General features: G+C 36.9%; 1 protein-coding gene across 2 annotated transcripts in view; it reads left to right on the top strand.

Moving 5' to 3' along the window:
* The window catches only part of METAP1 (methionyl aminopeptidase 1), a 66,320-nt gene that overhangs the window by 29,763 nt on the left and 13,146 nt on the right, over nucleotides 1–23,411 (top strand). Inside the window, exons 2-8 of one of the 2 annotated variants that reach the window (XM_059172482.1) lie at nucleotides 3,523–3,574; nucleotides 11,573–11,682; nucleotides 13,066–13,126; nucleotides 17,436–17,527; nucleotides 18,740–18,823; nucleotides 21,370–21,508; nucleotides 23,007–23,138. In XM_059172482.1, the coding sequence (XP_059028465.1) occupies nucleotides 3,523–3,574; nucleotides 11,573–11,682; nucleotides 13,066–13,126; nucleotides 17,436–17,527; nucleotides 18,740–18,823; nucleotides 21,370–21,508; nucleotides 23,007–23,138 (670 nt within the window). Of the gene's footprint in view, nucleotides 1–3,522; nucleotides 3,575–11,569; nucleotides 11,683–13,065; nucleotides 13,127–17,435; nucleotides 17,528–18,739; nucleotides 18,824–21,369; nucleotides 21,509–23,006; nucleotides 23,139–23,411 lie in introns of both variants that reach the window. The other variant, XM_059172476.1, reaches the window with a different exon arrangement.

Genomic DNA, 23,411 nt, shown 5'->3' with positions numbered 1-23,411 from the left:
GATAATCTCCCTATCACAAGACCCTTAATTGAATCATATATGCAAAAATACCCTTTTTCAAAATAAGGTGACATTTACAGTTTCCAGGAATTACAACCTGGTGTCTTTGGGTGGCCATTATTCAACCTGCTGTAGATGTTACAGCCACCTTCATCCAGGGCCCCTTTCTCCCACCCCCACCCCATCCCCTGCCTTTTAGTCTTATGAAATAGGTGAGTGATTGATTTGTTTATGTCACTGTTCTTCAAGCTTTTGTTTCTCATAATCTAATGCAATTTCTAACCAATACATCTTCCAAAACTAAAGGTGTGGAGTTTTTTTTTTTTTTTTTAAATGATGAGGAGTCTGGAGGTGTAGATATTTTGAGACTGGAACAGCAATTCCACAAAACCAGGGACCCTGGCTTCTTGGGGTGCACTCTTTACTTTGTGGATAGAAGACTGCTGCTTTACCTCAGCCAGCGTCTCTGGGTTTGAAACAGGGAAAGGGCAAAGAGAAAAATAGGTGCCTGTTTTCTAAAAAGCTTTCCAGAGGCCTCACCTGACAACTGGGCTCACATGTTGGCCAGACTAGGTCACGAGGCCACTTGTATCATCCAGGAGGCTGGGAACGTTTTTCCCAGGGTCCATTACAATTCTGCTGTTGCAGCGTTCCAGGAGAGGGGAGAAAGCTGTGGAGTAGGCAGCTTGCGGTCACTTCTGGCAGGTGATGGAAGGTTTATATTTCCATCTATAACCACAAGAAGGCTTTGTGTATATGATCAGATTAATTTTTGTTCATTCTTTAACAAAAACCAAGAAAACCTGTTCAATGCCAGGCATAGTGATAAGCACTGGGATGTCAGGAGCTCCCATATTTTGATACTTGCTATGTGCTAGAAACTTTGTTAACTACTTTCCCATGAGTTATTTACAGAATCTCTTTTAATCTGCTATATTATCTTCCCTAGACGTATCAGCCCCACTTTATAGGTGGGCAGTTGAGGATCCATGAAAATGGTTAGTAGTTATCATTTCCTAGATTTAAAGATAAAAACTTATTTATTTTTTCAGATTTACTTATTTATTTTGAGAGGGAGCAAAGAGTGAGCACAAGTCGGGGGAGAGGCAGAGAGAGAGGGAGAGAGAGAATCTTAAGCAGGCTCCATGCCCAGTGTGGAGTCTCTGACGCAGGGCTCAAAATCCCATGACCCTGAGATCATGACCAGAGCTGAAACGGGGAGTTAGAGGCTCAATTGACTGAGCCACCCAGGTGCTCCCTTAAAGATAAAATTCTAGAGCTTATAATGGTAGAGTTTAATTGCATACATGTTTTCTAGTTCTGAGTTTGGTACTAAATAGATGCTTTGAATTGAATATAAACTCTCCACACGCACCCACACCTACTCATCCATACACAGAAGCAGTGAGAAAGCATGATCTTAGGTAATCCTGGGTTTGTGTTCTCATTCTGCCTGGTGTGATTCTGTTATGTGACAGACAAGTTATTTAGCTGTTTGTGCTTCAGTTTTGTCATGTGTAAAATGGGGATAATGCTTTCTGCCTTGCAGGATTTTTCTGAGGATGAAATGAGATACAGGTTTATAGTGCACATAGTAAATGGTAACTTATTTATTATGGCTGTCTTCATATTACAGTTTAATACTGATTTTACCTTTCTTTTCTTAGGCTGAATAGATGTAGTACTGAAGAAGTCACTTAATCCTGTTTCAGTTCTTGGGACTTTTCAGTTAATTACAGTACCTCTTATGGCAGAATCATAGATAAGTGTGTGTGTGTGTGTGTGTGTATGTGTTTCAACCAGTTTCCTGTAACTCCAGGGTGGAGAAAAACTGACCTTTTTGCCGGTTGTGAGGGTTTTTGCAGTTTGACGGCAGATAGGGATAACTATTTTCCCTCCTGTATTAGTTTCCTATAGCTGCCATCCCAAATTACCACAAACTTGGTAGCTTAAGACAACACAAACTTATTTTCTCACAGTTCAGTAGCTCAGAAGTCTGCATAGGTCTCAGGGCTAAAGTCAGGTGTTGGCAGGTTGGCAGCCTTTCTGGAGGCTTTGGGAACTGTTACTTACTCATTGTAGTTTCCAGAGGCTAGTGTCTTGGCTCATGGCCCCTTCCTCCATCTTCAATCCCAGCAATGTAACTTCTCTCCAACCTTGCCTCCATCATTCCTTCTTTGATGACTCATGCCTCCCTCTTACTTAAGGTCAGTTTATTAGCAACTTTAATTCTCCTTTACCTTAGTTGTAACCCAACACATTCACAGGTTCCGTGAATTAGGACATGGCCATTCCTGGCGGTGCCGTTATTCTGCCAACCACATCCCCCATCCTTCCCAAAAGATTGAGCTTAGTTTTAGCTTCAAAATTGAAAAAAAATCCTTGAATGTTGTGGATACCTTTTTATACATCTGAAGTCTTGGGGTTTAATGTTGCAATAGGAGGTAATAGGTATGACCTGGGTTTTCTTAACCTAACAGCTGGTCTGCTGTGGAGGATACAGGGAGAGAAAAGGGGAAGTCGTGAAGATTCTGACCCTGGAGGAGCAAACTAACCCCTCAGCCTTTGGATGAACCTTGGGGGAGAGTACCTTTAGCATCACTGGTGTAATGTGGTTTGATTACTATATAGTCCTAGGGGTGCTTTCTGTTTTTTCTTAGCTTTTTAAAAAATCCATTACTTACTTTTTTATATTGCAAAGTCAAAACACTTGTAGGATTTTGTGAATTTTCTTTGTATTGATAATTATTTGTTTGAATAATTTTAAGTCCTTTGAAGGAAATACCATAAAAATGAAAGCATGCTTAAGATCTGTGTCTGGTTGAATTCATTTTTTTTTCTAATTTATTACTTGAGTTGATTATTTGAATTCAATTTATTACTTGAGTTCATTTTCCCAAGACAGTACTTCCTACTGGCATCTGAAATAGGTCACAAGAACTTTTTTTCTTAAGTGAAAAGTTGAGTCTTCCTGGTCATTGATCCATTCTGCTCAAAGTACTCACTGAAACTCCACTGTGTGCTAACTACTGTGATTGGCTCTTGGGATGTGGGGGTAATCTTGACATAGTCCCTTCCCTTCCTGAGCTTACAGGGTAGGGCTGTCAGCATGGAGAAAACAAAGAGGAGGGTATAGCTAGCCAGGAATCAAACTACTATAAATAATGGAAAAATCTGCAAAATTTTCCTTTTCCCCCCTCTAGTATAGAGTTGATTAATTGGGTTATGGTTCTTTTCAAATATTTCAAAATAATTTGATGACATAAAATTGAAATATAACTGTGACTGCTATTTATAATATAGGCTAATGTTTCTACTTATTTGAAGTACTGTAAGTTTAGGTTCCTTTTTGAAGTGAATTTTTAAATACGTATCACCATTTCTTAAGCCTTCCCAAATACTGGATGTAGTAAAGTCACAGATTTTGACTTGTGCAAAGTGTCTGGTGTCTATTTTTTACATACAGTATTCCTTAAAATGTCTCTGAAGGCCTGACACTAATTTTCATGTTTGCTCTTTCAGGAATGTTTTAAAGGAAGTTGGGCAACTCACAAGTTACTGCATAAGAAAGCAAGTAAGTAAAATCTTATATCTCTGTACTATTTGTCTTAGAAAATGACTTTTATGTAGAAGACTAGAAATATTCCAGTTCTGAAAGTGTATATTTGTATTTTTAAAATTTTTAAAATTTTTTTAAATTTAATTTTATTTTTTCAGTGTTCCAAGATTCATTGTTTATGCACCACACCCAATGCTCCATGCAATTCGTGCTCTCCTTAATACCCACCACCAGGTTCAACCACCCCCCCACGTGCCTCTCCTCCAAAACCCTCAGTTTGTTTCTAAGAGTCCACAGTCTCTCATGGTTCGTCTCCCCCTGATTTCCCCCAACTCACTTCTTCTCTCCATCTCCAGTGTCTTCCGTATTATTCCTTATGCTCCACAAATAAGAAAAAACATATAATAATTGACTTTCTCTTCTTGACTTATTCACTCACCATAATCTCTTCCAGTTCCATCCATGTTGATAAAAAAGTTGGGTATTCATCGTTTCTGATGGAGGCGTAATATTCCATTGCATATTTGGACCATATCTTCTTTATTTATTTGTCTGTTGAAGAACGTCTTGGCTCCTCCCACAGTTTGGCGATTGTGGCCATTGCTGCTATGAACATTGGGGTACAGTTGGTCCTTCTTTCTACTACATCTGTATCTTTGGGATAAATACCCAGTAGTGCAATTGCAGGGTCATAGGGTAACTCCTTTTTAATTTTTTGAGGCATCTCCACACTGTTTTCCAAAGTGGTTACACCAACTTGCATTCCCACCAGTAGTGTAAGAGTTCCCCTTTTTCCACATCTCCAACATTTGTTGTTTCCTGTCCTATTAATCTTTGCCATTCTGTTTTGATTTGAATCTCCCTGATGACTAATGATGATGAACATTTTTTCATGTGTCTGTTAGCCATTTGTATGTCTTCTTTTTTTTTTTTTTTTTTTTTAAAGATTTTATTTATTTATTAGGCAGAGAGGCAGGCAGAGAGAGAGGGGGAAGCAGGCTCCCCGTTGAGCAGAGAGCCCGATGTGGGGCTCCACCCATGACCCTGGGATCATGACCTGAGCTGAAAGCAGAGGCCTCATTTGTATGTCTTCTTTGGAGAAGTGTCTGTTCATGTCTTCTGCCCATTTTTATATCAGTTTTTTGAGTGTTGAGTTTGAGTAGTTCTTTATATATCTTGGATATCAGCCCGTTATAGTGTCATTTACAAATAACTTCTCCCATTATGTGGGTTGCCTCTTTGTTTTGTTGACTGTTTCCTTTGCTGTGCAAAGCTTTTTATCTTGAGGAAGTCCCAAAAGTTCATTTTTGCTTTTGTTTCCTTTGTCTCCATGTGTCTTGAAAAAAGTCTTCCAGTTCTGAAAGTGTATATTTGAATTTCTGAAAGTGTAATCCCAAGAGTGAGAATTAGGACAAGTTTTAAAATTTTTTATTCTTTGTGGTTTGTAATCATGGAAATAAAATGTGGCTGAGCAGTCTTTTTGTTAATCTTGTATGTAACACAAAAACATGAGATGGTTGTTAGGATAGATGGATCTTTCTTGAGCAATACTTGAGAATGTCCCAATTTTCTGGCACCCGCTTTCCTTTGCTAGAAGTGTTTGAGTGTTGTAGGCAGTGGTACTTGAGCTGTCTGGCTTTTAAATTTAGCCAGATCTCTTGTTTTTGTTTCATTTTCAAAATTTATTACTTTGTTTTTTTGGTGTATTAATACTCTTATTTGCAGCTGAATATTTGCAGCTGAATATTCGATTTTTCTTTTTTAAAGTTACTTTCTGAGACACCACAAAGTGAAACTCTTAGCTATTGCTGTCAGCCACATGGATCTATTACCAATTCACATGACTTTTCCTGCTTTGGCTACTCACTCATCCTGTAAATTCATTTCGTCAGTGGACTGCCTTAAGGGCTTAAGACAATTCGTTGCAGTTACCTGAAAATTGACCAGGGCTTTCTGGTCTTAAAACATTGCCATCTTGATGGATGAAGATTTGGCAGACAACTCATGGTTCTTGGTATAAAGTTTCTGTTTCTCGACCTATTGATCTTATTCTTTTTAATTCATCAAATTATGTATTTTTTTTTTTTAAGGAATTTTTGCTGGTTTAATAAACATAGAGAGAGTATTTTATATGTATCTATCTTAAAATCTCATTGAGGTCAGTTTAACCACCACTTGAAGGAAAGAGAAATAAAAATGTAAAGACAATCTGTGGTTCTGTAAAGTGAAGTCTACATTGAATGGAAATGCTAGGTTATTGTGGGAGGAAATGTGGTTAGAGATGAGAAAGAAGGATTGTGAATAAATGAGAGTTTAACAAAGCATAAATAACAGGATTCGTTACTTCAGATCAAAGTATAGAGTTTGGTTTAAATGCCATTTAACTTTATTCAGTAATACACTAAGTACTGTATTTCTAATGTGTTAGATATTTTTAGAGCTCTTTGACCAGTTATTAATATTTTATATCCAGGAAGTTAAAAAGTTTAGGGAAGTGAAGGGTTGAGGTGAAATAGTATGTTAGCAAAACAGCTTAGAATGGGTCTCTGGGCACCTGGGTGGCTCAGTGGGTTAAAGCCTCTGCCTTCAGCTCAGGTCATGATCTCAGGGTCTTGGGATTGAGCCCCACATTGGGCTCTCTGCTCAGCAGGGAACCTGCTTCCTCCTCTCTGCCTGCCTCTCTGCCTACTTGTCATCTCTGTCTGTCAAATAAATAAATAAAATCTTAAAAAAAAGAAAAAAAAGAAAAAAAAAGAATGGGTCTCTACCCCAGGCGTTTCCTAACATATTGAAGTATGCATCTTTCTGTCTTTCTTTCTTTTTAAGATTTTATTTATTTGAGAGAGAGAGAACGAGAATGAGTGGGGGAGGGGGCAGAGGGTGAGGGAGAAGCAGGCTCCTTGCTGGCAGGGAATCCTACATGGGGCAGGATCCCAGGATACTGGGATCATGACCTGAACCGAAGATGTACGCTTAACTGACTGAGCCACCCAGGTGCCCCACGTGTGTGTGTTTCTTTAATACTGGAGTCCTACAGGAATTGAAGAGCCATTACAACCTATACTCCAAGAGAATTCAACAGCTAATGTACCCTAAGTAAAAAGATCATAATTATTATGCTTTAGACCGAAACTATTTGCATTTTACTCATTGCTCTAGTGTTTACTATGGTGCCATCTTTTAAATGGTGCCCTCTTGGATCTTTGGGGATGGTTTTCTTAGTGGGTGAGCACTGTCTTGATCCCTTTGGGCTGTGCTGGATAGAGACAGCCCTCAGCTGGCCAGCCCTGTATCTTTCATATCCTATTAAATTGAACCTGACTACATCCACTGGGGAGGACAGTCCTAGAGGAGGAAATGGTGTGGGGAGGGTTGGTATCTAGGGCTAAGAGGAGTATCTGGAAAGGGATCAGTAGAAAAGAATATTGGGCTGGCAAGGAACCAGGCATATTAGAACTAGGCATCTCTTATTCCAAGAAATAATAGTGAGAGAATATATAGCATGCAGTTCATTTTGTGAAGATGTTATACTCAGCCTTTTTCTTTTTAAGATTTCCTTTCTTTATTTGAGAGAAACAGATGTAGCGAGAGAGAGCAGGAGCAGGGAAAAGAAGGAGAAGCAGGCCTCTCGCCTAGCAGGGAGCCCGATGTGGGACTAGATCCTAGACCCTGGGAGCAGGACTTGAGCTGAAGGCAGATGCTTAACTGACTGAGCCACCCAGGCATCCCTCTTTTTCTTAAAACTATAATGTGTACTGATCTGTAATTAAATTCCTGATTTATATTTATAGTGGTGCAGGATATTAGTCTGTCATTTGCTTTTAATATTTTTGCCTAGTTTTGGCATGAGAGTAATCCTGGACTCATGAAATGGAAGATGTTCCCTCCTCTTTTCTTTTCTAGAAGAGATTGTGTAGAATTGGTATTATTTCTTCTGTAAATATTTGGTAGAATTTACCAGTGAAGCCATCTGGACCTGGAGTTGTTTTGATTGCAGAAGCTAATCGGGCCTTAGGAACATTTCAAGTGTGAGTTAAAGAAATGACTCAAGGGCAGAATTTACTTTTCATGTGTCCTAGGGAAGAAGACCCGTTAGATTGCAGAGCCCTTAAAGGCACACAGTGTTGACTGTTGCTGGGCACATACTGCCAACATGTATCTCCTGTCAGAATGCACACAGTAGCATTGGCTTTCAGTCTTACCTGTAAAAGTTGTAAATGATAATACAGTAGGTTTTAGTTATTACTGTTTTTAGTTTATCACTGATAAAATCAGTATGTTTCTTTGTCACCTTTGCCTCCAATAAAAGGTAGGAGGAGCACTTTAGAAGTACCTTTTGAATTGCCAAAAGTATGATATGAAAACTCTATTTAAAAAAAAAAACCCAGGGGCACCCGGGTGGCTTAGTGGGTTAAGCCTCTCTGTCTTCGGCTCAGGTCATGATCCCAGAGTCCTAGGATTGATCCCCACATGAGGCTGTCTGCTCAGCAGGGAGCCTGTTTCCCCCTCTCTCTCTGCCTGCCTCTCTGCCTACTTGTGATCTCTGTCAAATAAATAAATAAAATCTTAAAATAAAAAACAAAAACAAACCCCAAACCTTTTTTTTTTTTTTTAAAGATTTTATTTATTTATTTGTCAGAGAGAGAGTGAGCGAGCGAGCACAGGCAGACAGAATGGCAGGCAGAGGCAGAGGGAGAAGCAGGCTCCCTGCCAGCAAGGAGCCCGATGTGGGACTCTGATCCCAGGACTCTGGGATCATGACCTGAGCTGAAGGCAGCTGTTTAATCAACTGAGCCACCCAGGCGTCCCCAAACCCCAAACCTTTAAGTAATTCTTTTTATTCTACTTCTCTATTGCTCCGAACCTAGTATGCTTGATTTTTGGATTGCAGACAGAAGGTGTTACGTAATCATTCAGAACTGGTTCCACCAAGCTTTGTGAGCATGGATTATGTTAAGCCTTACCTCCAAAGTGCTAAAATTATACGTTTGTTACAAGGATTAAATAAAGAAATCCACATCAAGTGCTTAGCATGTGTATAATGCCTAGTAAGTGCTCAACAATTGTTTAATAATTGTCTCTGCAAGAACTGATTCAGGATTTTGAGCAGAAGATCCTGTCCCAGGCAAAGCTGAGATGGGTGCAGTTCTGTATCCGCTGACTAGGAGGGGGCCGCCTGTGCAGGACCTTTTCAAGAGTGAAGCCTGCGTGTGCAGTGCTTTGGGTCACACCTTGTGCATACTGGTTACTCTTTGCCGCTACCTGTGGTGTACCTGGCTGGTCTTTTTGCATTGAAAAATTTTTTTTTTTTTTAAGATTTTATTTATTTATTTGACAGACAGAGATCACAGGTAGAGAGGCAGGCAAAGAGAGAGAGAGAGGAGGAAGCAGGCTTCCTGCTGAGCAGAGAGCCCGACGCGGGGCTCGATCCCAGGACCCTGGGATCATGACTGAGCCAAAGGCAGAGGCTTTAACCCACTGAGCCACCCAGGCGCCCCCATTGAAATGTTTGAAAGACAGCTACAGAGGTTTATTTACACTGTCCTGTGTTTATAGTCTTTTGACAAAGACCAGTTAGTAAATAGTTTTGTTCCTAACCCCCCAGTACAATTCATGCTTACTAGGTAGACACTGTTAATGTGTCTAGCATTGAGGGTTAGAGCAAACTGATCCTAAAATGTAAACTAACTTACTTTTGAAGTGTCAATTTCCCTAAGTAAATTATACCTGGAGATTAGAAAAGAAATAGCCATCATTCAGTCTTAATTTATTTGGGTAACTTTGAGTTATATTATCTGTTGGAGGTCTGCTTATTTTTTCTTTTTTTTTTTTAAAGATTTTATTTATTTATTTGAGAGAGACAGAGAGAGAATGCCCACAAGCAGAGGGGAGGGCAGAGGGAGAGGCAGGCTCCCTTACTGAGCAGGGAGCCCCATGCGGGACTCGATCCCAGGACACTGAGATCATGACCTGAGCTGAAGGCAGACGCTTAATGACTGAGCCACCCAGGCGTCCCTTGGAGGTCTGCTTTTAATTCTCTTTTGAAAATAGACTTTGGAAGGGCCTGAACACAGATCATCAGGAAGCTTTGAAAGATTGCACATCTCTTCTGCTCCTTCCACACTCCCTACAGTATGTCAGACCAAAAAGCCTACATCTTGTTTGCTGTTCTAGGTTTCAGGTGAAAATTAATCTTGAAGTTTATATTTCAGACAAAGCACTTGATGTAACTGATAGCTGAAGCAGGCATCCATTTGCCTGCATTTTGAACTGTTTTCTGAAATGTTTGACCCTGGGGGTAATGAATGGAGTGTGTTTTTGTCCTGGGATGTGTAACAGTTTTCCTATTGACGTTCATGTCCTCCGGTGGCTTTCTTGAACTCCAGAGGGGAGAAAGATCTCAAAATCAGGAGCATGACAGAGCTTTTCTTTTCCTTTGCTCTTATTCTTATTTTCTAGTCTTACTCTTTTCCATTCCTTTCCTTTATATATAATACTATAATTGCATTCCAAAGTAATGTAACTACAACTACTTTGCATTTCTGACCTGTAAAAGTTGTAAATCATACAGTAGATTTTAGATTGTCACAATTTTTAGTGATAATTACAAATACTTTGCATTTCCAAAGTAATGTGACTGGACTGGCTGTATTTTTGCAGTCTTATCCATTGTGCTTCAACCACCTTTCAATTCCAGGTTGACCACGGGCTCCGTGGAGAGGGCATTGCCCTGGGAGCCAGCATTGCAACGTGTCTCTGCTCTTGTGGGCCATACTGCCTCAGTTTCTTCCTCTATAAAATGAGGAGTCAGTTAGTGTCGATGGTCTTTTTGTTGTTGTTAACTTGAGTCATCATGCTGTATTTGTCATGCCTAGAACTTACTGATGTTAGCAAGTTTATACTTTTGGACCCCTTCACTCATTTCACCATTCTTCTTTAGCCTAACACTGTGTGAGTCTCTCTGTTCTCCCCAATTTTGGATATTTAGATTGTTTAAAGGGGGGAGTTTTTTTTTCCTTGCAGACCTCAGAAATTTTTGTTTGAAATCTTTGATTTGTTTTTTAAATTTTTTAAAAATCTGACTTTCAAAAGCTATGATAACTTAACAGTAAACAGGAGAGAAGACCAATGTGCATTGGGAGATGTTCAGGTTGATTTGATATAGGAGGGGTTTGAATTGCTGTTATGTAAAAGTCTTAGGTTACTTTTATTTTACTTGGTGGCTGAGAGGTGCAGTCAGGGTGCTGGCATCAAACAACATTGAGGGTCTCTTCATATGCAAAGAAGTCACGTGCATTAACATTTTGTATTAATAGCTAACCTGGCAAGAGTGAGTGTGTGTGATTCTTAATTTTTCTGAGTTTTCAGTAATTTTCTATTGATTGTTCTCTCCTCTTATCTTTGACTTCCCTACTTTCTTCTATTTCTCCCTTTCTGAAAAAAGGCATATGATGACTATAAAATTTTCAAAACATTCTGAAGTACTAGTCTGAAAGCTACTTGTCAAATAAGTGGGAAATTTTTATTTTTTACTTTAAATTTGGTGTGGAACTATTTAGAGTCTGTTCTTTCAGTAGGAGCACAGAATCCATTTGTAACATCTGCTCTCAGTTGGGAAGTTTTGCCTAGGCTTAAGATTTTGTATTTTCAAAAAAAATGGGCTTCCTATAAATTGATACTGTGGAGAGAATACATTTAGCATACTCCTTTTCTTGGAAAAGGAGTTCTCTGAGCTATTCCAGTTTGATACTGTGTAAAATCTTGGAATATGTTTAGCTTGGGTCTTTTCTCCCAAGACCGTGAGATCTGGGGAGTCATAGGGTTGTGAACATAGCAAGAAAGCAGAAGCTTTGATGATTTCGGTTAGTGTGGAAGTTTGTTAGATTTTTATGCCTGGGCTCTGTGGCTTGGTTTCCAAACAAGTGATAGTTCAAGTATTCTTGTCCTCAATAGCTTGACAGCTGAAGTATTTCTCTTCTTTTCTTGTTTTCTTGTCTGCCTACCTCCTAGAAGATGAAAAGGCCAAGCGAGAAGTGTCTTCCTGGACTGTAGAAGGTGATATTAACACTGATCCATGGGCAGGCTATCGATATACTGGGAAACTCAGACCACATTACCCACTGGTGAGTAAATAAGGTAATAAAAATTTTACATTCTTTTTTTTTTTTTAAAGGTTTAATTTATTTATTTGAGAGAGAGAGAGAGAGAGAGAGAGGGAGAGGATAAGCAGGAGGTGAGCGAGAAGCATACTTCCCACTGAGCAGGGAGCCTGCTGTTGCTATCAGTCTCGATCCCAAGATCCTGAGATCATGAACTGAGCCAAAGTCAGACACTCAACTGACTGAGGTGCCCAAAATTTTACTTTCCTTTTAACAATTTTCAGAATTTTCAGTTTCCTAAAAATGATACATGTGTTTTGTATTACAGTTATTAATCACACAATCAGGATCAAATTTGCATTCTAGCTCTTTAGCTTTTATGATGTCGTACTTGGAATTTAGGATAATTGACAGTCATGGACAAAGCAGAAACAATTCTAAGTGAAAGGCTTAAAAAGGTTTTAATCTTAAAAAAATGAGGTAGAACAGGTATTTTCTGCCCCGCACAGTAATAGTGTATATTACTATTTTCTTAGTTTTTTTAAAGCAGGATATATATCCACCTTAATTTAGATACAGTTTTTCTGCCACTCCCACCCCTTCCTATGGTTCTTGGCAGGTGGACCTCAAGAATCTTAACATAGGAATTGACTTACATTGACATCTGTTTGCCATCCTTAAGTATTTAAAAACTCTTTTTACTGATGGTTTTCTTTTTATCAAAGGAGTGTATCTTTTATTTTTAAATTTGGAAAAATACAAAAAATATGAGAAAGTTTTTTTATTTATTTTTTTATTTTATTATTTTTTTTTAAAGATTTTATTTATTTATTTGACAGAGAGAAATCACAAGTAGGCAGAGAGGCAGGCAGAGAGAGAGAGAGAGAGGGAAGCAGGCTCCCTGCTGAGCAGAGAGCCCGATGTGGGACTCAATCCCAGGACCCTGAGATCATGACCTGAGCCAAAGGCAGCGGCTTAATCCACTGAGCCACCCAGGCGCCCGAGAAAGTTTTTTTAATTCTACCTGCAGAGGTAATGGGAGCATATTGATGTAGATATACTTTGAGATATTATTTTATTACTGTTTTTGGTTTGCTAGTTTGTTTGAAGCAACAGGGGCATGTTGCTGTCCATGTCATCTTAAATCCTAACTTGTCTGCTCTCCTCCTTTTTTAAATATCCTCAGAAAGGGAGTGCAGTTAGCCACTAGGAAAGGAAGGCTTAGTCTTCATGAAATAGATACGATATTTAAGATGTCATTTAAAACTTGTTTTCCATTTATATTTATGAATGAACTTTTATCTTTAGTGTCTTTTCCCCTACTTTTTTTCTTTGTTAGTAAATTTTAATACTGAAAGTTACTTCCAGATTTGAATTGGTTTTAACTAACCTCTTTGATGCTTTTAGATGCCAACAAGGCCGGTGCCAAGCTATATTCAAAGACCAGATTATGCTGATCACCCTTTAGGTAAATTCTGTGCTGATTCTTCATTTTTTAATTTGTGGGCTTGGTGACTACTGCAAAGGAAAGCAGGTGTTTGTTTTGTTTTTTTTTGTTTTGTTTTGTTTTGGGTTTTTTTGGATAGAAATTTTTCAGTGCTGGATTTCCAGTAAATATAAACATGTTTTTCTGAGACACACTAGAACATTTGCAACAATTAAAGTTTCTTTCCTTCCTTTAGAAATCTACCCAATTCTGAAAACATTATTTATGTAGCTGCTAGTGGGTACATTTAACATAATGTATTTTGTGTTGTTCTGTCAACTTCTAAATTAAAAAATTGTTTTGATTTTACCATGCATGCCCTCCTACCTTAATTATATACTATCTATTTAGATAAAAAACAGCTTGTGGAGGCCTTGATTAAATGTCTAACTAAAGACTCTGGGCTGTAGCAGTAATAGAAATAGTAGTCAGGATGATTGATTCTATAACTGGTACTTACTTTTCATGACTATGTGTCAGGCACCATGCTAAGTTCTTTACGTGTATTCCTTTCTCCATTTAATACTTCTACCACCCCTGAGTTGGGTTCCGTGATCTTCTCTGTTTTATAGATATTGATAGTGAGGCACCCAGAGAAGATAATGTAATTTGCAACACAGGTTAGTGGAGCGGTCTGATTGTAGGGCCTACACACATAGCTTCAGCTGGACTGTGTGACATTACTGATTTTTCATGTCTAAAATGTTGAGTATCATTCTTTTTCTGTGGTTTAATCTACTAAGCTAAGCTACCTTTGCTTTGCTTTGTTCTCTAAGAAGTGGGATGTGTATTAACTTCTTATGAATATAATTTTATTTTTTTTAAAGATTTATTTATTGATCTATCTTAGAGATAGAAAGAGAGAGAGTGCTTATAGGCAGTGGGAGGGGTAGAGGGAGAGGGAGAGAGAATCCACAAGCAGATTCCCCGGCTGAGCACGGAGCCCATTGTAGTGCTCAGGGTCAATGTCCTGAGATCTTGACCTGAGCCAAAAGCAAGAGTTGGCTGCTTAACAGACTGAGCCACCCAGGCCAGGCGTCCCATGAATATAATTTTAAAATTTCGTTAAATTCCACAATTTCAGATGAATTGAAGGACAGGACAGTCTGAATGAAAGAACATTGTTAAGGATGTATAATTTCATTACTCTGTACTTAATATACTTGAGTATGGTTTTAATTTGTGTTTTAAAAAAAAAGACGAGGTAAATTCTAATAGGATAAAATGTTATACAGTGAAAATAAGTCCTATTCCCCATAGGTAACCAGTGTTAACAGTTTCTTGGGACACTTTCTAGGGATATTTTATGTGTATACGCATATAAATATCCCACCCCCACTTACACACAAAAGGGACAAACTGTATACACCTTTTCACTTTTTGCCTTGTGATATTCTCAATACTTCTTGGAAACATTCTGTATAAACCCATATAAACCCACCTCTTTCTTTTTAATGACTGAGGTATATTCCATTATGTGGATGCATCATAGTTGGGTAAACCAGGCCTCTTCTAATACATGACTAGTTTATTTTCAGGTTTTTACTTCTTAAAATTTGACTGCAGTAACTGTTCTTATAATTACATCTTTGTGAATATGTGAGAGTATTTCTGTAGGTTAATTGGCTAAAGTGAGTGAGTAGAGCAAAGGATGCATGCATTTTTTAATTTTGAGAGTTATTAGAAATTTCAGAGCTTTTTGCCATTTGTTACTCTCATTAAAAACATATGGGGGTTTCTTTTCCTATATTCTCCCTTGTATTGACTCTTGCCAAGTTTTATGATTTGTGCTAATTGATACTGTAATTTATATTCTTAACTTGTAAGGTTGAGCATTTTTTTATATGTTAAAGGTCATTTTTATTTTTTTTCCTCTTGATCTGTCTGTTCATATTCCTAGGCTTCTCCCCCTTAGATTTGTAGTTTTTTCTATTCTGAGTTGTAAGTACTCTTTGTATATTAAGAAAAATAATCCCTTGATGTATATGCTATAAATGTTTTTTCCCAACTGAATATTTACATTTTTATCTTTGTAACATTACATTTATGACAGACTTGAAACATTTTTCCATAATAAAATTTATCAGTGTTTTCTTTCAAGGTGTCTATGGCTTGATGAACCAGAAAGACCTTTCTGGTTCAGATATTATAAAAAATATTTTTCTTGTCTTTTTTTCCACTGTTTCGTGGTTTCACTCTTTTTGTGTATGATAAGATTTTTGATGCTTTTATCATTTATTATTAGGCGTTAAACAGGGATACAACTTAGTTTTTCTGTCAGAATATCTGGTTGTCATATCAGTAGTGTTTAAGCAAATCAGTTGTCTTTTAATTGATTGTAAAATGCAATCTATATCTTTATAATTAATTCTTACATGTTTGGGTTTGTTTTTGGTTTCTGATCTGCTTCATTGACTGTTTGTCTAATCATGTGCCATTGCCAAACTCTTTTTTTTTTTTTTTTTTAAGATTTTATTTATTAGAGAGAGGGAGAGCAGAGGGAGCATTAGAGGGAGAAGCAGCCTCCTGCTGAACAGAGAGCCTGATGTGGGGCTTGATCCTAGGACCCTGAGATCATGCCCTGAGCCGAAGGCATGAACTCAATCCACCAAGCCACCCAGGCGCCCCACCAAACTCTTTTAATTATTATTGCTATATAATGTTTTAATACTTGGTAAGCCTTGTTATGCCACCTTTCCTCTTTTTTCATAATTTTCCCGAGATTCTTGCATGTTTGCTTTTCCATGTGAAATTTAGAATCCGTTTGTCTGGTTCCCAAAAATATCCTGTTGCCATTTTTCTTGGGATAGCATTAAATGTATAGATTAATATTGGAAGAATTCACACCTTTACAATATTGAGTTTTCCTACCCAAGAGTAGGGTGTTTTTCTCCTTTGTCTCCTTCTATGTCTTTTAGTGATGTTTTCAATAGTTTTGGGGTTTTTTTGGTTGTTGTTATTATTTATTCCTAGATACATTATCTTGTTTAGTTATTCTTATGAAGAGTATCTTCTGTATTTTGTAGCAATGGTTTGTATGTGGGAAAGTTAATTGACTTTGATACATTAATCTAATATTCTGCCAGCTGCTGCATTCTTATTTGTAGTCATCAGATATTCCCTCGTTCTAGGGTCACATAATCATATCTAAAAGTAGTGAGGATTCTGTTCTTTTCTTTCTAGTTTTATACTTCTTATTCTTTCTTCTGTTTAATTACATTTGTTAGTGCCATCAGAACATTGTTAAATAATATTCCTGACAAGTGGGCATTCCATGACGATGGTTCTTAGCTTGAGATTTGTATTTGTCATGTTAAGGTGTTAGTTGGTCATGTTATCAGAATTATCTTTGAAGATGATCATTTATCTTTCCTCTCTTAATCTGTGGCTCTGATGAATTATATTAATAGATTTGTTACTATTGAACTATCCTTGCTTTCCACTGTGAATCTCATTTAAATCATGCTGTATTTTATGTTTTTTGGATTCTGTTTGATAAGACTTTATTTGGGATTTTTAAAAATCATTTATAAAAAAGCTTAGTTTATGGTTTATTATATTCCCTTTTGTCAAGTTTTGAAATAACCATTATATTGACTGTGACACTTTTCAAATGTATGAATAATTTGAACTAAGCTAGTTTTATTAGTTAAGATTCTTAGGGCAAAATTTTTCAAACGTTTTTGACTATGACCTAGGATGAGAAATGGATTTTATAACATGATTGTGTGTGTGTGTGTGTGTGTGTAAATTAACAAACATTCCACAACAGCTTTTACTCCTGTTCTATTTGATTTAGTCTAATATTTTCTGTTCCATGTATTTACTTTAAAAAAATGTTAGTTGCTACAGTTTGAAAAACACCAACTTAGGTTCTTGTTTAAAAAAATCAATGAGTATAATAATTCATCAGTTGTTGGTGTATAATTGCTTCATTAGTTGATGATCATGACAGCAATTTGTAAATTGTATAGTACTATTTAGTGTGAATCATTTACTGACCTTACCAGTGTATTGCCTGTCACGTGATAAGTATCCCACATTGACTGATCTCTGATCTGGGAGTTTATTCTTTATAATTCTTTCTGTTTGTTTAGCAAATTTTCTTTTCACGTTGGAAATACCTGAAATTTTTAAAAAATACCTGACCTGGATCCTCTAAAATGATGAGATACCATTGTGCAAAGTAATGAGACTTGATGATTATTGTTTTGTCAGGAAGACAACTATGCTAATAAATACTACATTTGTCCATTCATTTTGTTTTTTTCTTATTGATTCTCTTTTTCAGGAATGTCTGAATCTGAACAGGCTCTTAAAGGTACTTCTCAAATTAAATTACTCTCATCTGAAGATATAGAAGGGATGCGACTTGTATGTAGGGTAAGAGTTACTTTTTTCTCCATGTGGTAAACTATGTTTAAGTGGACATGGAGTAATTAGACATGAAGTCAATGATTTGTTGATGTATAAAGGTAGTAGTTGTTATATTGTTAGACTTTGGCTAGCCATACTTACTTTTTCTTAAACTAGTGTTAGCCTATAATTTTATGCAGCTATTGTTTTCTACATTGATAGCTTGGATAGCCTATTTGAAAAATAATATGGCAGGTAATCTAGCTTAGTTGGCAGTCAATTTTTTGACACTTTTTTTTTTTTTTTTTTTTTTTGTTAAAGAACCAGGTATTCGTGGTATTTTGGCAGTCAATTTTTTGACACTTTTTTTTTTTTAAAAGAACCAAATATTCATGGTATTTTGTCATTTTATTTTCATGAGTCATCATAACAATAAGGTAAAGTTTAAGCCTTTATATAACTTTAAGTTAAAGCCTCCGTTAAAGCCATGAAATATAGTAGCCCACCCTTATCTGTGGTTTCGCTTTCCATGGTTTAAGTTATCCGTGGTCAACCATGGTCTGGAGGCAGTTGATCTTTTTTCTGATGTATTGTCAGAATACATTAGTACCCTAGTGCTACATCACAGTGCCTGTGTCATTCACTTCATTTTATCTCATCATGACAGCATTTTATCATCTCACATCATCCCAGAAGGGTGAGTACAGTATAGCAAGCTATTTTGAGAGAGGGAAATCAAATTCATTTAACTTTTATTAGAGTATATTGTTATAATTATTCTATTATTGTTATTAATCTCTCACTGTCATTTATAAATTAAATTTTATCATAGGTTTATATGTGTAGGAAGACATAGCATATGTTGGTTTTGGTACAGTCTGGTACTGGTTTCAGGTGTCACTAGAGATAATGGGAAGCTGCTGTAACTAGGAAGTATAAAAATGGGAGAAGACTTAAATTCCACTAGTTGATTATTGTTTAGATTCCTAGGATATGCATTTTCACATAGAAATTAGGCATGCTTACTTATTAAGCTAGTTAGCCCAATTTTATCTATATATTTATACACACACATCTGTTGATTGATAGACATTAGAAATGGAAATGGTTTTAAAAATGAAAATTCAAGATTATAATATTTAGGGTACGATTCTCTCACAAAACCCAAGATAGTACAACATACAGATTCCTCTTTCTGTTTCATTTCTTCTTGAATGTATTAAATATTTTTTTTTACAGCTTGCTAGAGAAGTGTTGGACATTGCTGCTGGCATGATTAAACCCGGTGTGACTACTGAAGAAATAGATCATGCTGTACACTTAGTAAGAACTCTACTTTTGAAAATGTTTTTCACATTATTAGATGCTTTAGGCTTCTAAAAATTAAGGAAACTTAAGTTCTAAATGTCAAAAGTAATGTCTAAATTAACATAGCTAATTTGAAAGCAGATTCTTGCTTTATTTCAATATAGAAAATATTTAAGTCTTTATTCCCATTTTTAAGTATCTATGATATTGATGTCAGAGGTGAGCTTGAAATATCTTGTTTCTGAAATCTCACATTTTATAATGTTTAGTTTAGTTTTTATAAAATGGTAATTTTACAGATTTATAGTGCTTTATTTTTTTAATGCTAGTGCTTTAAATAAACCATGCCACTACATACATTATGTATTCTGAAATAAAGAAGAATACAACTTCTGAAACTAGATTAGTAGAAAAATGTTCCCTTTCATATCTATAATAACAAAGTAGTAAATAGATCAGTGTTTGTAGTAAATACAATAAAGGGTATCTTTTTTATAAAGATTGCCTATCCATCATGGAGAGACCTTAGTACATGAGTAGTAATGAATGCACACATTATATGAGTAGATTGTTCACAAGAGAAGAACAATAATTAGTTAATAAATCACAGGGAAAACTAATTAAACCTCCTCTGGTAATCAAACAAAAGCAAATCATGAAGACCTACTGAATTAGTTTAGTATTTTAAAGATGTTTATTTCCACTGCCTTTATGGAGATGAAGCTGGTACTTCTTTACATGGTGGTGCTACTGTAAACTGGGACAACCTTCTTGAAAGGAAATTTGACAGTGTGTCTTGAGCCATAAAAATGTTCATAGAATTATTTATTAAGTAAGAGAGAGAAAGTGCACGCCCATGTGTGCAAATGAGGGAGGGACAGAGGGAGAGAGAATTCCAAGCAGCCTCCTTGCCCAGCACGGAGCCCAGCAGCGAGGCTCCATCTCGCTGAGATGCTGAGATCAGTACATGAGTCGAAATCAAGAGTCAGATGTTTACCGACTGAGCCACCAGGCACCCCAGCTGGTAAAATTTTTTATTAAAAAAAAAACCTACAAATTCCGATTTGGGGAAATTGTTCCATATATTATAAAATATGTAATATGCAGTAATAGCATTTTGTGCACTTTTGATAGCTCAGGTGCTCTTTATAAATGTGTGTGTGTGTGTATTTATTAGAGATTGAGCGTGTGTACAAGCTGGGGCAAGGGGCAGAGGAAGAGGGAGAAAGAGGCTCCCTGCTGAGCAAGGAGCCCGATTTGGGGCTTGATCCCAGGGCCCTGGGATCATGACCTGAGCAGAATGCAGGTGCCCAGCTGACTGAGCCACCCAGGTGCTCCCAGGTTCCCTTTTACATGCTGCTTTTACTAACTTATTTAATCTCTGCAACAGCTCCATGAAGTAGATATCACTGTTGTCTCCCTTTTATAGGAAAAGAAACGGAGGAAGGGGTTAATTAACTTGTCCAATGTTAGACACAACTCATAAGGGATGGAGTTGGCATTTTTCGTCAAGACAGTTTGCTGTGTAAACTATTATTTATATTGGCTGTGAGAAGTATAAGAGTATATCATTAAGTAAGGGAAAAGTGACATGAAAGTAGTTATTGGTTGTAACATTTTATGTAATTGAGGAAACTTAATTTAAATTTTCCAATAATAGTGGAATTGGCAGTAAAATTTTGGTGTATTTCACAAATCATATTATATGCAATTATTTAAAAATTACATCTGAAGACTGTGTGGCAGTATGGAAAGAGAAAGCATGTATGCTATAACTCCCACTGTGGAAAAATATCCAAGTAACATAAGATTCATTAAGGAAAACCCAACCGTTTTCTTAGACATTCCTTTGTTGTTCGTAGTGATTAAAAATGTATCTGAAAGTACTTTATCATCTCTTAATTATGTTGGTATTCCTTTTTTGGTCACAGGGATATAGGGTTGTTGTATAAGATATTGTAATTACATTAAAAGTCCATGTTAATATTTTCTTTAGGAATTATCTTTTCATTTTAAATAATATATTTTTAATAAAAAGTAGTTAATTCTAAACTAGAATCTTCAGATACATAATATTTGTATTTGTAAGTATTCCACATTAATATGTGAATTTGCTTTTCTTTTGCAATTATTAGTAAACTGGATTGCATAAAGCCTGGTATATATTGTTTAAGATGACATTTACTACTATTTCTAAAATAAAATACTAAGTTCATTAGCAAAATTAGCATTAGCATCTGTGCAACATATTTTTTCACATTTTTCAAATTTTAAAACCTGGCTAATTGCAGTGCCTGGATGGCTCAGTCTGTTGAACTCTTGATTTTGGCTCAGGTCCTGATTTCAGGGTCATGAACTTGAGCCCTACATTGGGCTGTGTGCCTGTGGAGTCTGCTTGAAATTCTCTTCTTCTCCCTCTGCCCCTTCCCCCACTTGGCACACTCTTACTCTCTCTATATAAATAAACACAATCTTTAAAAAAATCTGGTTAATTGCATATTGATTAATTTTTTTCTTTTGCTCATTCCAAATTATTTTCTCTGTATTTTACTTTATTGTAGGCATGTATTGCAAGAAACTGTTATCCTTCTCCCCTGAATTATTATAATTTCCCAAAGTCTTGTTGTACTTCAGTGAATGAAGTGATCTGCCATGGGATTCCAGACAGACGGCCCTTGCAAGAAGGTGATATTGTTAATGGTAAGAAATATGTAAGTGTGACTTTTATCCCCATCAGTGAAACAACAGCAAGGTTTTGGACATCTGATAGTGACTTCATTTTGTTCACTTTGTTCCTGTCTTGACTTACCCTTTTTTCGTATTTAAATGTAAAAAAAATATTAAATATATGGTAACTTTTTTATGATTTTAAGATACTGCTTTTAAGATACTTCTAGTATATGTTTGGTACAGCATGAATTTCTTTAATGCCAGTTATCGTATGTGAATGACAAATAGGTGAAAGATGAGTGAAATGTGGAAGTAATGTTCATTCAACTGGGGTATTTTCCCCCTTTTCCTTTTAGTCCACTGATGATTTTGAAGAGATCAGGGCAGGTTTTCTTACAGATAAGAAGTTTTTAGTAACGTCTGAAAACCCTAAGAAAATAGCTAAAATCCTACAGAAGTACAGAAGACTTCCTTGATGTAAAAAGTTCAGAATGTGGCTCTGAGGACCACTGTGTTAAGCTATCTTGCAAGTGCAGAGGAAGGAGCTGCCAAGACATTTCCCTCTGGGATTAAAAGACATAGCGACAAAGAAGGCATCCCTAGATGGTATTTTTAGTATTGATGAACTTGGTCTCTTTAGTAATCAGATATCTTCAAAGCCTTGTGTATCAGATTGGGAAGCGTGAGCCCAAGTGGTGAAGGCACTGGGGATGCAGTGCCCGTGATGTTGGCTGGGTGCAGTGCTAGAGACAACGGACACCTCTTATTCTGGTTATAACAGTCAAGGGTCTGTTTATGAAATGTTACAGGTGTTGAGGGGTCTGCCTGAACTCTTTTTTTTTGTACAAACCCTGTTACTTTTATTACATGCATAATGTGTGTGGTTTTTCAGGAATATATGTGTCATGTTAGCCAACACACTATATTGTGATCTTGTAGGTTGATTGAAAATTCATGGTTTAAAAATACTAATTTAATGTATACATTTAGTGTTTTATATACTAGTAGTCTGTCCTCTTAAATATGGGGACAATGGGAGGGATGAATATTCACAAATAAGGAGAAGGCAGATGAGTTTTTGAAAAAATAAATATAGAATAGCGTAAGCTTTTCTATTTATGGATGTGCTTAGAGGAGGAAAAACTCGTTGAAGATGGTAATTGAAAGTATTTTGTTTAATGTCAAAATGTAGCATAACTCTCCATTTAATGCTATTAATGTGACTTATTAATCTTGCACGAACATGTCCTCAGTAGGTTTCTTCTACCCCCCATGATCTGATTACTGTTGTATGTATAGAAGCCCACCATCTGGCTTGTGCTGCATGACCACTCCGTTTTCTCCACAGTGAGTTTAGTTACAGGCAGGGGGTGTCTTTCAGGAAGTCACTGTAAATATCCCTTAGTGTCTGCTTGGAGAATGCAGTAATTGTCTTGCTCCTGAAACTGCTTGATGCTGCCATGTTGGAGAAGTGACTTCTATTTTGAAATAACAAATGTGGCCCTTTTATTTGTCTGTTGTTTTGCAGTGGACATCACTCTTTATCGCAATGGTTATCATGGGGACTTGAATGAGACGTTTTTTGTTGGAGATGTGGATGAGGGAGCGCGGAAGCTGGTGCAGACCACATATGAATGCCTGATGCAAGCCATCGATGCAGGTCAGTGTCTGGCACCCACAGGAGTGTTGATGGGCCTCACCTGGCTCTTTATTGCATTCCGTGTCCCTACCAGTTCTGCCTCTACCCTAACTTGAGTTTCTTAGGATTTTAGCAGTGATGGATTTATAGGTGATTTGGGAATCCTTGATGAGGTGGACCAGGACCAGATGATTGCTTGTCATCCTTTATCTCTTCTGTGATTTATTAGCCTTTTCTTTGGCTGATAAATGCAGAGGAATGTATAGTTCTTGAGTGCAGTTTTTTTTCCTTGTT

The sequence above is a fragment of the Mustela lutreola genome, chromosome 1 (assembly GCF_030435805.1).
Source record: "Mustela lutreola isolate mMusLut2 chromosome 1, mMusLut2.pri, whole genome shotgun sequence".
Taxonomy (NCBI): Eukaryota; Metazoa; Chordata; class Mammalia; order Carnivora; family Mustelidae; genus Mustela; species Mustela lutreola.
This window is presented reverse-complemented; position numbering and strand designations above follow the sequence as displayed.